This window comes from Mesocricetus auratus, unplaced genomic scaffold (genome assembly GCF_017639785.1).
Source record: "Mesocricetus auratus isolate SY011 unplaced genomic scaffold, BCM_Maur_2.0 Super-Scaffold_100026, whole genome shotgun sequence".
NCBI classification, from domain to species: Eukaryota; Metazoa; Chordata; class Mammalia; order Rodentia; family Cricetidae; genus Mesocricetus; species Mesocricetus auratus.
The window spans coordinates 17,637,838-17,653,903 of NW_024429207.1; the positions used below are offsets into that span (position 1 = coordinate 17,637,838).

General features: G+C 39.1%; 1 protein-coding gene across 1 annotated transcript in view; it reads left to right on the plus strand.

Annotated features, from left to right (window-relative positions):
- Tnks (tankyrase) overlaps positions 1 to 16,066 on the plus strand; it is a 139,463-nt gene that overhangs the window by 31,400 nt on the left and 91,997 nt on the right. Inside the window, exon 3 of the mRNA XM_040731958.1 lies at positions 15,576 to 15,671. Within this exon, the coding sequence (XP_040587892.1) occupies positions 15,576 to 15,671 (96 nt within the window). The remainder of the gene's footprint in view (positions 1 to 15,575; positions 15,672 to 16,066) is intronic.

Below are 16,066 nucleotides of genomic sequence, written 5' to 3' on the forward strand. Positions count from 1 at the left end.
AGTACTGGGATTAAAGGCGTGGGCCACCACTGCCCAGCAAGTTTTTCCCTCTTACAGAGCACAGTAGTTTAATTACTTAAGAAAACAAAGGCCTTATAATATTTCCCTACTGTCTTCCCTCAGCATGTATCAAATTAGCATTGTTGAACTATATTATGTTAGAATATTTGATTTTTAAGAACTGCTGTTTGAGTTGCTGACTTGAGTTTCATAAAAATATTCAATGAATTTTTTTCCAAAATCTAACAATTTCCATCAATTTTTGAAATGCTTCTAAACACCTGCCATTTGGTACTGCATGTTTATGACAGGTAGCATCTTAGCATTGATAATTGTAAAACCAAAATATTGATAACTCCAAAGATGATGACAATGTTCTACCTCTTATATCAGATATTAAGTAAAGTAAGTTGTGTGTGTGTGTGTGTGTGTGTGTGTGTGTGTGTGTGTGTGTGTGTGTGTGTGTGTGTGTGTGTTGAGGTATGGTCTTCAGTAGCCCAGGCTGGCCTTGAATTTACTATCCAGTAGGAGATGACCTTGAGTTCTTGATTTTTTTTTTTTAACCTCTACCTCCCAAGTGCTGGGGTTACTGGTGTATACTACCATTGCCACCCAGGCAAAATGTCCCGTATGTAATAATAAACAAGCATTTCCATCTCATTAGTATGCACGTTTACTTTCTTCTTTAATAAATGTAAGACTATGCATAATAATTATTTTATAGTCAGTGTCTTTGTAATTGTCTGTAAATGCTTGGCTTGTGTACCTACTTTAGATATATGTGCACCTGTGATCTCATTAACAGTTCTCTTGTGGAATGAGGAAGCAAGTAGGACTTTGGAAGCCCTCCTTACAGAGCATCGCTTTCACTAAGAGTCTGTGCAGACCTTAATCACACTGGCTAATGACCTGGAAAGTGACAGCTTCTTAAAGAGAGCAAGCCAGAGCAGCTTTAGCTCTGGGCTACTCCACTAGGACTCCTGATTTAGTCTGTCACGTTATCTGTTAAAGTATCATCCATAAATGAGTTATGAAGAGCATTCATGACCTTTTGCTTCCCACACTCCTTGGAAAATTTAGCTTTGAGAAATGTTTAGAATTTATTTTATATTTTAATTATGTGGGTATGTGTACTTGAGCAAAATACCACAGAAGCCAGAAGAGAGCATTGGATTCCCTGGAGATAGTTACAGGTGATTGTGAGCTGCCTGACATGGGTTGGTCTAGACTTAGGCCCTTTGGTAGAGCACTGAGTTCCTTACTGAGCCATTTCCAGCCCAGCTTTGGGAATTTAATTCCATTTGTTTCATTATTCTCTGTTCTTTTGTCCCTCAGAACAACTCTTATCTTAATTTTTAGCATCAATTTTCCATATAAACAGTGAACTTGGGTATTTTAAATTTTAGTGTAACATTTTGGGACAACACTTGGCAAAATCCATACTGTACACTTAAGAAGGAGAACAGTAAGGAGTGGTACCATTATTTTCTCTTGTGACACAGTGACTCAAACTCTGAGCATCTTGCTTACTGGTGTTCAAATGCTTTCACGAAGATGAGTGTGATTTAATTACTGACCTGATAAATTTGGTACTATGTAGTAGGCCTTCCTGATAATAGTAATAATTATGCCATCTCTCTCTCTCACATAAGCTTATATTTGCTCATTGTGTATTATTAGAATTCATAGGGAAGCCCTAGTTTGAATTCACACTAATACTACAAGAAATATAATAAAAATGTTTCAATTAAGAGGAAAAAAGTAAATAACAGTAAAACATGATATGTTTTTTAAAGTGATGTTGGGCTTCATCTAATACTGAAATTTATCTGTTAAAAGAACCGCACATTTGTTACTTTAGAACAGGCTGACCATGATAGTTCAAAGTAGTGTGTCAGTGAGGGCTGACTTAACATTGGTGCTGTTTGAAAATGGCATGAGACAAGTGGCTCACTTGCTTAGGGGTTGTCAAATGCTTGCATGCTACCATGTTACCTCAGGTCCCTGTACCTTAGAGCTGTTTCCTCACTTTGTCTGGGATTTCAGAGGCAGCTCTAGTTGGAGACAAGAATTTTAGTTTTGCCAAACTAGAAAGCCAAGTATAATCTTTGTATTAAAAGCTTAAAAAATATGGGCTCTGTGAAGTGCTTGATTCTTTAAGTCTACCAGTTTTTTTCAAGTTGGACAACTGCTAGACTTTACCCTTAAAAAGGATCCAGACATAGGAAGTAAGCCTCAGTATTGCTCAATATTTTGTTCCCATCTATGTTAGTATAAGTAAGATTTTCTTTCCCATTATCTGTCAAAATCTATATTTTGGGTCAAGGCTGAAATTTTCTCCTAGTTAGGAGAGAGGACACACACTTTCTATGCATATTTGGAACCCAGGCTTGAGTGTAGTCCTTTGAAAGAATAGCCATGAGTATGGGGACTGGGAACATGAGAAGGAACCATGATATTTTCCAGAATTATGACTTCATATGTTTAGTTGTTGATGTGGTATTAGGAGAGGACTTTGGATGCAGTAGGAACAGAAGAGGTTTTTAGGACAGAGGTGGAAACTGGCCTCTAGAGCTCACATGGGAAGAAGGCTTTGGTTGTACTTTATTTCACTCTCATGCATCTTAGCTTATAGTCTCACAGAATGGTGGGTAGGTAAGAAGATTCCAAGTACTAACTTTAGTATTAAATACAAAATCTAGTTTATAACTTAACTTGAATTTTTACAACCTGGGAAACATAATGATACCTTGTCTATCCTAAAATTTCATACCATTGTCTGGCCTTAAACTTCAAAGGAGATGCATATAATTCATCAAATCACAAATGGGAGAATTCTATGTAAATTTCGCTATTTTCTCCCTCGTTGAATCCAATTTTTGAGTATTGAGGTACAAGGGGAAATATTACATATGGATATTTATGTAATAAAACACAGAAAGGTAAATAGTAAGGTGAAAATAGTAACTTATCACAAGTATGGTAGAGTTAGCAGGATCTTGGAAGTTTTGGGCATTTTTAAAGACTTTTAGAGGCATAGCTGAAACTCTGGAATTTTGCACAATAGTTGCTTCATGAGTATTTCACAATTTGAGGCTTATTTCTAGAGTCTGCATTATATATTCTTGAAGCTAAATTACACTTATTTTACATTGCCCCCATTTATTTAATACCTTACCTATGTTAGTCACTTGATAGGAAGAACTCTTTCACTTTTATGTATTGTTGAAGTGTTGTTTTGGCAAGTATACTGAAGCAGCATGAATGAAGACAATTTTTTTTTGAGTAGAAATATCACTGCTCTCTATGAAAAATATGTATTTGTAATAAACATTAATATTTGTCATAAACATAAAAATAATGTAGAGTTGTTTAAGGTAGAGGTCTTTGTTTCATGAACCTGCCAACTTGCCATGTATGTCACATAATTATGTATGTTAGCATTAGTTTTGAGCTTATAATGGATTCTCATTGTATTCTCATGCTAGTTTATGCATTGAGACACCAGCCTAGGTAATCCTCCTTCAGAACTAAGCCTTTCCAAATTGCCACTGCGTATTACCTTCTGCTTTCTTAGACAAACTTTAAAAGTCTACAGACAGAAACTGAGCCAAGATGATTTTTTTTAAAGTGGGAATTTGGTATTAAGAGTCTCATGGTGCCAATGAATGAATTTGTGGGAAATGAGGGGAGACAGCAAGATGTTACAGTTTTCAGCCCCATGAGGGCTAATTTTATGCTAGAGCCATTTGTGAGAAAGGAGCTCTAATTGAGAAAATGCTTCTACAACTGGGCTGTTGGCAAACCTATAAGGGATTTTAATTAGTGATTGATGTGGGAGGGCCCAGCCTGGCCCAGCCCATTGTGGGTGGGGCTACCCCTTGCCTGGTAGTCCTGATCCTTTCTATAATAGGGCAGGCAAGAAAGTCATGGGGAGCAAGGCAGTAAGCAGCATGCCTCCATGGACTCTGCATCAGCTCCTGTTCCCTTTGAGTTCCTGCCCTGATTTCACTCAGTGATGAACTGTCACCTGGAAACATAAGCCAAGTAGGCCCTTTCCTTCCCAGCTTGCTTTGGTCATGGCGTTCCGTCACAGCAGCAGTCACCCTAACTAGGACAGGCACACTTCCACTCTTCTTTTTCATGAGGTCTGTCTGTCTTTAAGAAGTCATACTATTATTGTATTCCTTGTAATGAAAATAGTTTTGGTAAAGTTGGCACTCAAATATAAAATAATAGTCTGTTGATAATTGTACTGTTTTGCTATTTACTTGTGTTTTATGTTTTAAACCTCAGATGAAATATTATAGTAGTGGGCATATAAAAAGCTGTTTGGAGATGTGCTCCACTTTGTATCTTTGTGTTAGAGGGGTGTGGGGTCCTGAAGAACCTGAAGAGAGAGCCCTTCAGCCAGGACTACTTCTTTCTCTTAGCAATGTAGAGGGATAGTTTCAGTTGTCACAACAGGACTTGCTGCTGATACCTAGTGGACCTGAGTCAGGATTATTGTTGGCCATCTTAGAAGGTGCGGGATAGTTGCCTACTGTTAAGTACCTACAGACAGTAAGAGGTAGCTACTTCAGCAAAGATCCAGGGAGCTGAAAGCAGCAAAGTGAAAGATAAATCCGAGTTGTCAGCCCCTCTGTCCCCTGTCTACACACACCAAGAAGGATGACAATGAAAGAAAGAGGACCAAATGGCTGTCAGGAGTCCAGGGAGAGCAAAGAACCAGATGAGAGGGAGAGGAAGAAGGCTCCCCGCTTGTGAAGTGTAAGTGCAGACAACTTCCAGTTCTCTCTGTCCTCGGGGGGTCAGATTAACTGCAATCCCCTTATTTATCTGGGAGCAAAGTAAGCAGCATAACGGAGCCATTGCCTTTCAGGCAGGGAGTATCTGTTCCAGGCTGTTAGTAGTTTCAGAGTAGAGAAACCTCTGTTCTAAGTAGCACTGGTCAATACAAGTATAGTGCCACACACATGAAAGTAAAACTTTTCCAGTAGCCACATTAAAAAATAGGTGATAACCAACTCACTGTTTTTTTTCCATTTAACACAATATCTACAAAACACTACTTTAGTATGTAATGTTTATAAAACATTACATTTTTTTTTTACATTTTTCAACTAGAGTTCTGGAATATGTTTATACTTAAAGCACATCTCAGCTAAACAATTTTCATGAGTTTGTGTGCATATGCATATGTATACATATCTTTTTTTTAAGATAAGGCCTTTACTATGTAATTTTTGCTGGCCTGATTATCATTATGTAGCCTAGGGTAGCCTCACTGATAACCCTCCTGCCTCAGCTTCCCAGGTACTGGGATAATTGGTGTGTACCACCACACCCATCTTTGTGAGTAATAGTTAATCTATATTTGGATTTCATAAAATTGCTGTTCATGAAGTTCCTAAGGTGTTTCAAGCACATGCAGTGTTTGCTAGTAACTTATCAGCTACCAGGGTTTTAAGTTTTAAATTGACTAAAATCAAATGCAAGGAACAGTTGAGATAATCAGGCTCCTAAGACACATTCCAGGAGTTGTGGTCACATGTGCTAGAAGTGACCACATGGGATATAGAATGTAGGGAAACTATGAGTAAAGAGACCAAACTAAAATGCAGCCATTATTTTAAAATGCTTCTCTGGAAACCAGCCTATTTCCCCACTCATTACATTGGCATATTCGTCCTTTTGTCTCCATTTTGGAAGAGCTTTATAAATGGGTCACATTAGGCTCTGCATTGTGCAGTGATGTTCTCAGGTTCCTCCAGAGGGCATTAATTAAGATGAAGGCAGCTTGCTTCACTCAGTGACTGTCGCTAATCACTCATGCAGAAGACACCACTGAGCATCAAAGAAATGTTTATCTCATGTTCTCCAGAGAAGCTTGCATATCAGTGAACATGAGTGTATTGAGAGAGCTTCGTATTTAATCTGGTATACATAGTGTTTATTTTCTGTGACTAAAGAAATTAACGGAGGGGGGGGCAGCAAAATGGCCCAGTGGCTAACAGTTCTTGCTGCCAAGCCTGACAACCCAAATTTGATCTCCAGAACCCCATGGTAGAAGAAAAGAATTGCCCTAGAACCCCCACAGGTATACAACATGGCATGGTCACATTTACAAACACACACGTGTACAGACAAATAAATGTTAAAAAATTAAAGTGAATGGTTTATATTAGAAATTGGAACAGTGATAAGGAAGAGTAGATCTATATTAAGGTAGGCTGGCAAAAATGACCATATGTAGTTTATATTATGTTACTTTGTTAGCTTCCCAGGGTTTCTGGTAAGTTGTCAGCTACTTATAGGGTTTGTTCCTAAGTTCTGTGTGACAAAGTTTTTGTTTTTCTGCATGATTGATGAGTTTATCATTTGGAGACTTCTTGAACCTGTCCATTGCTTCTTTTGTTACTGATCAGACATTAGCTCCTAATTATGGTCTTATGTTTTGGTTTGGTTTTACTTATATGGCAGTTGACAGCATGTATTAGAACTTGTGATTCTATTAATGTCCACTGTTTTATTTCTTTCCCCTGTTGTATTGGTGAAAATACTCACTGATCTATTTTTCATTTCAATAATTTTACCATCACCTGTTTCTAGTATAGTTAAACCCTCAAAAGGTTTTAGCTTATTGAGTATATATAAAAGCAACATTCAGTCTTAGTTAATGAAACAGAATGAATATTTTCAGCACTTTTTTTTTTTTGTATTGACAAACATGTTCACCTCTGGAACTACCACTATGTTCAAAATAACATTTTCACCACTCTACCGAGTTTTTGGTACCATTCCTTTCCTGCCTGCCACCTCTGTTCAATAATTGATCTATTTTTTCCCTTGAAATTATAAATTACTTCTGTGTTCCAGCATGGTTTGTTGAATAACATTTGTTGCTGTGAAGAGACACCATGACCAAGGCAGCTTATAGAAGAAAATATTTAATTGGGAGCATGCTAACAGCTTCAGAAGGTTAGTCCATTAGCACCGTGACAGGAGTGAAAGGGCAGGCAGGTAGGCAGGCATACACGAAAGGTGCTGGAGCATTAGCTGAGAGGTACCTCCTGATCCCTGGACACAGACAGACAGACAGACAGAGACAGAGAGGAGAACGGAAGCAGAGAGAGGAGAAAAGAGAAGGAGAGATGGAGGGAGGGACGAAAAGAGGGAGAGAAAGCATGCATACCTGGGAGTGGGCTTTTGACACTCCTACTCCAACAAGGCCTCGCCTCCTAACCTTCCCAAACAGTTCCACTCCCTGGCAACTAAGCATCCAAATATATGAGTTTATGGGAGCCATTCTCATTCAAACCACACAGTCATTATGTCTTTTTTTGTTGGGAAACGGATTGACTTTGTATGTACTGGTCTGTTTCTGAGGTTCTTCTCTACCATTTAATCTATATGTAGCATTAGTATTAAGTTTTGGTGTCAGTCCTTTGGCTTTCCAGTTCTCTAATTTCTTGCTTGATTTTCAGTTTCTGATTTTTCCCTTCTTAAAGCATTACTTCTCTTTAATTCTTTTAGCTTATGTTTATATAATTATTGCCCCCAAAGTTTTACTAAATTCGATCCATCATGCTTATGGGTTCTAGTGATTGCTCCTGTGTCTTTTGACCAGATCTCCTTGTCCTTTTTTCTTCATATGTATAGTCAGCCTGAAGTTGGGGAGGGTTTGTTCTGAGTGTTGGTTGTTGATGATACAGATGTGTGGAGAGCTCAAGGTGTTTCCTGTGTTTAACCTAATAGTGAGTCTCTGTCTCCGAAGTCCTCTGCCGACCTTGGGTGAGTTTGGTTTAGTGTGAATCTAGACTTGGGTTTATTCAAGAGCAGATGTTCTCAAACTTTTAGTCGTAACTGTATTTTAAAAAATGATTCAGTGTTTCAAAAACTTTTATGTTGGATCAAATATGCTGTTATTATTTATTTGTTTAGCAAATAACAGACTGTTACATGTTACCATGAACATTTCATGAAAAAGTTTCCCAAAATGAAAAATAATGTAGGTGGAATTGTTTTCTACTTTGCAAAGCTCTGTAAAATAAGCTCTGATGGTAGATACCTGGATTTGCACACCTGCTTTCTTGTGCTATCTGTTCTGAAGTATTCTTTGGGTTCAAATATATGATGAACATTCAGATTTATAGCTGAATAAAGTAAGAATAAAAACCTCTGCCAACAATTTAAACAGTAGTTTCTTCATTTCTTTTTGATTCTAGAGTTTGAACTAGGACCTCACACATGCTAGACAAGCAAGGACTCTACCACTGAGCTATCCCAACCTGACAGTTCTCTCTCTCTCTCTCTCTCTCTGTCTCTCTCTCCCCCTTTCTCTCTTTCTCTCCCCCCTCTCTCCCCTTTCCCCTCCCTGTTGCCTATGCCTGGTGCTCATGAGTGTCAGCTGAAGGTTCGATTTCCTGGGACTGGAGTTAACAGATGGCTGTGAGTGCTGGAACCTGTACCCAGGTCCTCAGCCTGAGCAACAAATGGTTGCCTAGTCTCTGAGCTATCTCAACGGCACTAGTGGTAGATGCTCATGGTTAACTGCAATGTAAAATCTAAAGGAGGGTTTTTTAATGCAACATTACATCTGTTGATTATCTCCTACTTTGGGAGAATATTATACCTTTGTATTAAATTTTTTTTTTAATTGCGGTTTTTATACTGTTACCAGCAGGATAACTGAACATGGAAGTTGACATTCAAAGGTGTAAATGTCACAAATTTTCTAGTTTTTTTCTTGATGGCTTGTATTTTGTCACTAGCAGTTAAAAAGTGTGCCTGCCTAATATACAAGTTTCAACACATAGTTTTCTGTGTGTTACCCTTTTAGTCAAAATGGTACTTTGGCAAAAGTGGTTGGTTCAGCTTCCGGTCACACCTTAATTTAACAAAACAAACAAAAACGAAGTGCTTCTTCCTTGAAACAACCATTATACATTGGTTTGTAGGAGTCCTTTATATCTAACTATCCAGTTCTTCAGAAAATACTGAAAAATTGTACCTATAGATCAAGATTCTACAAAATTACTAAAGTTTGCTTCTTCATTGAAACCTTAGAAAGTGCTTGTCCCTTTGATCCCAAGTGCGTCATGGGAGAGAATTCGTGATCACTGGGTGCTTTAGTGCCTGCCTTAGCACATGCTGGCTCAGCGGCTGCATCCTGCATTGTTAGCACTCAGTGCTGCAGAGGCTAACACATGGGGAAGTAATGTTTTCATTAAGAAAGTAATTTTGACCTTGAAGACTTGAAGACCCCCCTGACCTGGGGAATGCTGGTCACTCCTAGCTGAGGTAGCCTAAGGAGGCCTCTGTTTTGCTAGCTGCAGCATGTATGATAGTGACATCTTTAAACTTTGTGCTCTCTGGAGCCAGGACCATTTCTCTCAGCACTCCTCTCATCTGGCGTGTTCTGCCCTGTAGCAACTATGTGATCCTTTTAAGTCTTAGGTGTCCTTGGGTACCCAGGACGAGTTCACACCTACCTGTCTTTATCCTGAGATATAAGCTCCTCATGGTGTGGGGATAAAGTTATTTATAGTCACTAATTTGGGGCAGGTTTGGGGCTTTCCGTGCTGCTGTTTTACTCCATGAGACCTAGGAAAGACAGTTTTTAATCTACTGGAGTCTGTAACTGGCTTCAGAACAACAGTGTCTTCCATGTGTCCTACTCTGGATTCCCTTTGCCCTCAAGTTTCTGCCACTAATTCTTGAACTGTCTCAGTGGCTACTGGATCACTTGAAGTTGCATTTAGTTTTTGTTAAATCTCATTACTTTCTTTGCTTATCACCTAAATGAGTTGGCCATTTCTCAAAATTGAAAATGCTTATCCCTTAAGTCTAATTTAAATTCTACAAGTCACATTATTATATACATTAGCAGTGGTTACTTGAATTTTTGTGTTTACTATTAGTGGGAAATCAACTCTTGATGGTTAAAAGAACTAACATAACAGTGACACTACTAGCTTGACTACTTTTTGTGCCCTAGTAAGTCAGTTTCCAGCACCTCCATGGCAGCTCACAACAACTGTAACTTCAGTCTTTGGTGATATGACCCCTTCCTGGCCTCTTTGCGGCATTGAACACACATGGTGCCCAGACTTACCTGCAAGCAAAACATTCGTACACATAAAATAAAAATAACATAAAGCTTTTTTAAAGGGTCCTATGTGGTTCAGTTTTTGAAACTCAGTCTAAGAAGTGAATATTTGCATCCCTGAAAAGTAAGTTATTTACAAATACTTGAAAAACATTGAACATAGACAGAACTTGAGTTTGGGTGTCAATGAACAATTTTATATTCTGAATCCACATATTTTAAAAGTGTTTTAATACTGTGATTTCCACCAATTAAAGAAAAAACCTAAATGGCTATATTTTTAGTTTGAAAACTCACATGGTTTCAATTCTGACTTCTTAAATCATCTAATACTGCCTGTGGTTAATAGAGTATGTTCTAAAGAAAGGCTTTGTGTTCTAGAGTCTGCATAAGTTTGACTTTCTTTCGAATTTGTAAGAATGATGAAGATGCTGAAATTCAGTAGTGTTGAAGTCGTGTTTTCTGACTCTGAGCAGATTTTGGCTAATAAATAGAAACTGGGTAGGAAAATCACATGTCCTTGTTGTAGCTTGTTGGAATGTTTTTGAGAAATTGGTCCTGCCTGAATTATAACTATGGTGTCAGCTGCCACAGTTTTTCTAGCCTTCCAACTTGGAAAGAAGTTGATAAGGTTGATGTCCCTCAGACAAACCGGAAGAGTCAAGATGTAGTGGTTAAGGTTGGATTGTATCTCATTTGGTTAGAGATCGCAAAAGTTATCAAGAACTTGTGAGGCCGAGGCAGGAGGATCATGAGTTTGAGGCCTGGGTTATATAGCGAGACCGTTTCTCAATAAATAAATGAAATAAAGTAAAGGAAGTTAAGGATAACCACAATACTCAGTAATTTATAGTCTAGATTTGTTTATATTTTACTTTTGTATTATGTTTGCATACTCTGAGGGGCTCGTAGTGTTTGTACTGATCATGCAACATGTATCCCAATTACATTTTGTGCTGATAGTTTGATGATTCTGAACTTGGAAAGTACATTTTGAGGCATCAGAGTTGACTCTTACAACCTCTAAAGTACCATTTGGCATTCCTGCCATTGTCACCTTTGCTTCTGTTTATGCCATCTTCCCATATTGGAATGTAGTCCCTCACAAGTCCCTGCCAAGGGTACAGTGAAACACCAGGAGGATTTTCATGGTCGCAGCCTGCTCCATTGTGTATGGAAAGCACATTTCCTTCCTACATTTCCCTGTTGAAGGCCATTCAGGTTGTCCACAGTTGGACTGCTGTGGGAAGTGCTGCGGTGTATGCTAATGTGCAGGTGTCTGCATCTGTGGTCTGGGTGGGATCTTGGGGTAGACACCAAGTAGTGGAATAGCTCCATGTGTGCCAGGACTGATCTTTAGCTCCATGTGTGCTAGGACTGATCTGCATCTGTGGACTGGGTGGGATCTTGGGGTAGATACCAAGTAGTAGAATAGCTCCATGTGTGCCAGGACTGATCTTTAGCTTTTGGAGGAGCTTGCACACTGAAAGGTCTGCATTTTAAAATGTCCTTTAAATAAATATTCTAAGTGGCTATTGAGTAATGGGTATTGTCAGACTTCAAGCTTATCCTCTCTCTCTCTGCATACTGTTTTATCTTTTCATTTTACTCCTCTCAACAGTGTGGAAACCCCTGTTATTTTCATTGCAGGTACCTTACACCTAAACTTTGTAGAGTTAATCTTGTGACACAGGCACATCCATATTAGAAAATACTTAACCATCTTAAGTTTATTTTCTAATATGGATTTTGTTAGCAGTCGATTCAAGAAATTCAACTGGTCTTTTGTGTTACAGCAACATGGGTGTGCAGTGGATGTGCCTGTGTTTGGGTTTAAGAAAGAGCTAGGAGAGATCACAAAATGTTTTAAAAGCCATGCATTTCAAGCAGAACAGTTGTGACTTTTGAAACCACCTAACCCAGAAAAAAGCTGAGACTAACTTTTCTCTTACAAAATAGGAAAGTTGTAATAGGTAAAATACTCACTGTTAGAAGGATTGAGAATTTATTTCCTTTCTGGAGGAGCAGTCAGACTTCCAATACTTTGCCTCTACACCACTTATTAAAAATTGCTGAATCAAAGTTCCCATTATGTAATTGTCATATTCTGCTAAATAAAAATGCCTTCCCCTCCATTTAAAGCAGGCTCTGGCGTTATTCCCAAATCAGGATAAAAGCCACTGGGGTTTTGTTGTTGTTTTTGTTTTTGTTTTTTATGGTAGCTATTTCTTTTGTTTCTCTGCCCTTACTTTGCACATATCACTCAACAACTAAGGCAGAAGTATTTGCCACTTTTCTTTGATTCTTGAGTCTGCTTTCTTATTGAGATGCCTTATAGACCAATCTGGAACTTAAAAAAAAAGTTTCTGCAAAAGCTCTTTATGTTAATTATGTAGTCAGGCTTCTCTAGGGGAATTTACATATGCACAGAGGACTTACTACCTTGGCTTACCGACAGTGGACCAGCTTGTCCAACAGTGACTGTCTTTCAAAGGAAAGTCCCAAGAATTGTTGAGTCCACAAGGATGGATGTCTCAACTGGTCTTCACTACACATCAGAATCCCAAAGAAGCAGGCTCTAATACCCGTGAAGGATGTCTCAGCAGCAGAATATGTGACCTTGACAATGAGAATAAGGGCAAGCAGGCAAAGAGCAAAAGCTTTTTGTGTACCCTTTATGTAGGCTGCCTACAAGGTTGGCCCAGATTTAGGGTAGGTGTTCTGACCTCAGATGATCCAATTTTAAGGTGGGTCTTCCTACCTCAAATGAACCAGTTAACTAAAAATTCCTCACAGTTGTGCCCAGCTGCTTGGGTCTATAGTTAATTCCAGATATATTTATGTTGATCACCTGAATAGCCGTCAGGATGATAAGTAACACAGTGTGATACTGTGTTACTTTTTCATTCCTTAAGGCTTGAGTCTTAGAAACATCTGAAAAATGACCCTGTTTATTGCTGCATTCAAAAATTAAATGATTCACGGCAGTCCCCTCCCTAACAGTGTACACCGGGCACATGGTAAGAATCATAATAGATGCCTGAAACTTTGGGTGGTACTGCTGAGTCCTATATCTGTACTTTCCTATACATATAAACTATATGTAAGTAACCTATATTGAAGTTTAATCAATATATCACACGTCACAGATTAGCAGTGGTGTCTAATAATAAGACAGAATTATTATATTATAGTGAAAGTTATTATATGCATGCACAACCAGCATGGATTCCTTTCTCCTTCCTCACAGTCTCAGTGATAGATTTTCCTTACCATAGATCTTAGCACACATTTTTCTCTTCATTCAAGTTGAGAACTTTCGTCTCACCTAAAGAAAACATGTTCAGCTGCTTTTGACATATTTGCATTGCCAGCATTATTACCCTTATTCGTGGAGGCTATTATTAAGTAAAATAAGGGTTACTTGATGCTGTGATGCTGTGCTAGGGTAATGAGTTTAGATGACTACTGAGTGACTGGGGGGGGGTAGTACGTGCAGTGTGAATACATTGGACAAAGGACTAGTCCACGTCTTGGGTGGATGGAGCAGGGTACTCAGAATGGTGTGTGCTTTGAAACTTAAAATACTTCTTTCTGAAACTTCCTACTTAGTATTTTCAGACTATGATTGGCTATAGACAACTGAAGCCATGGAAAACCACAGGTGTTAGGAGGATGACTGTAGAAAGTCTGCAAGATCTCTCTGCATCTTCTCACGCCATGGCTAGTTTTAATATTGCAACTGTGTATTTACCCCAGATCTAAGGCAAGGGATAGGAATGTGTATGTATGTTGGCTGTCCATTGTAGCAAAGCCATTGATTTGATGGCTTATGCTTCACAGAAAAACCTGCTTTATAAACAGCAGGACTCAATACTTAGTAATATGAAGATCAGCTTCCAAATATTCCAAAAGAACGTGTAGGCTTAGTGTAGAACTCTGGATGAAAATCTGAGGATTATCAGTGGTGGCTCAAAGCTTAGAACAGTTTTAAGCTGGGGAGCTGTATGTATATGTAGTTGCTTTTTAGGAGTGTTTGCATGCGTGAGAGCACCTGTGTCTATGGAGGCCAGAGGGTCTATATTGTTTCTCTTCAGTGGCTCTCCACTGTATGTCTCTGAGCCTGGAATACACTTTTTTTTTTTTTTTTTTTTTTTGTCTAAGCTATGACCAGCTAGCTCCAGGGGCCTTTCTGTTCCTACTTCTCCATCTCTGTGCTACAGATGAATGCTGCTGTTCCCACCTTTTTATGTGGGTGCTAAGTGTCAGAACGCCAGTCCTCATGTTTGTGTAACAAGCACTTTACCAGCTGAGCCACCGTTTCAGCCCCTAAAGATCTTATATAAAAGTATTGCTTATCTGAAATGTCTGAGACCAAAGCGTTTCAAAGTTCAGGCCCACCCCAGCCCACCCCCCTGAGACTTTGTAATATTTGCATATATAAAAAATGAGATGTTTTCAGGCTGGAATGCAAGTCTAACCATGAGATTCATTTGTGTTTCACATATACCATGTATGCATAACCCAAGAGTGATTTAATCTATATTTAAGTGTCCCTCTATCATGAGGTCAGACAGAATTTTCTACTTGTATGGTATGTGCGTGCTCCGAAAGGTTTACTTCCTCACATCTCTAGATTTCAGGTATCTGACTAGAGATGCAGTTTACATGTCTAAATATCAGATAGGTGATACCACACCATCAGTCTCTGGCCTCTGCTACTCCTACACAGCAGAAGTGGCTTAGGAATGTTTTTGCTTACCAAAATGCCATGCCCATGTTTTATTTACCTGGCCATCCTTTTATAAGAGCTTCTGAATCTGAAGAATGCTCTGCAATTGTTTTTCATGACATAGCTTTGTTACATGCATTTCAAATCTGATGGAGGATCATTAATATAGGAGATAGTTGGGTTTTTTTGTCACATGACTGCAAGAGCTGGAGTTGCATGCATTACTGTACCAGTTAAACTTCTGGAAGCAAGCCAGTGTGTTTATGGTGAGTTTCCTATGTAAGCGGTAAGCCACTAAAAGCCTGCACAGTGTTATAACTCTTCCGAGGAGAGGAAGCGTTGGATAATTCAGCAGTGAAGCAGCAGACACGGTGGTAGTAAAGATAGGGCAGCTTCAGCCAGCACATCTCACAGCAGTCAGTGAGCAAGCACATAGCTCCCACACCGCTGCCTCGGGAGGCAGAGCAGGACTGTCCAGGGCAAGCTTCTAGTTTCATGTTTGTGATGTCGAGTCATGTGATAATACTGTACCATAAGTTGCCAACTTCGCTGTACTCTAGAGAGGATCCTTTGCTGCAGTGCTTTTCCCCCTTTTCTTTCCTTTTTCTTTTTCTTGAAAGAGAAAAAATTGTGCAATGTATGTTTATGCCTACACCATGCCGAGGCGACACTTACCAGTAAATAATCTCTGTATCCCCGAGGTAAGATACTGTTTCTGCTTTCCCTGCACAGTGCTGCTGCAGCACGGAGCCGATCCAAACATTCGGAACACTGATGGGAAATCAGCTCTGGACCTGGCAGATCCTTCAGCGAAAGCTGTCCTCACAGGTAAGGAAACAGCTAGCAGACTGTTTGATTTCATAAGGTTTTCATGCACAGAATGAAATGAAGCTAAGGAAATACTAACTACCTCATCAATTGGATACCTAGCTTATTAATTGTGCGGTTGTATATATGTGCAGCAATCTTACTGCTTCTAGGACTTAGAATTACAGCATTAAATCATAACGCTCCTCATATTTTGTCAGTTTTATGGCTTACATCACAGTTTTCCTCTACCTCATCTTCTCAGCTGGGTTTTCAAGCCCTTCACTGTTGAGCAGACAAGGGCATTTGTGTTACTGTAAAAGTAGTTCTCATCGGAAAGACAACCTGCTGCCTTATCATCGACAGTTAAATGCTCCGATGCTCTCCTCTTATATTTTATCACAGCTTTGCACTTT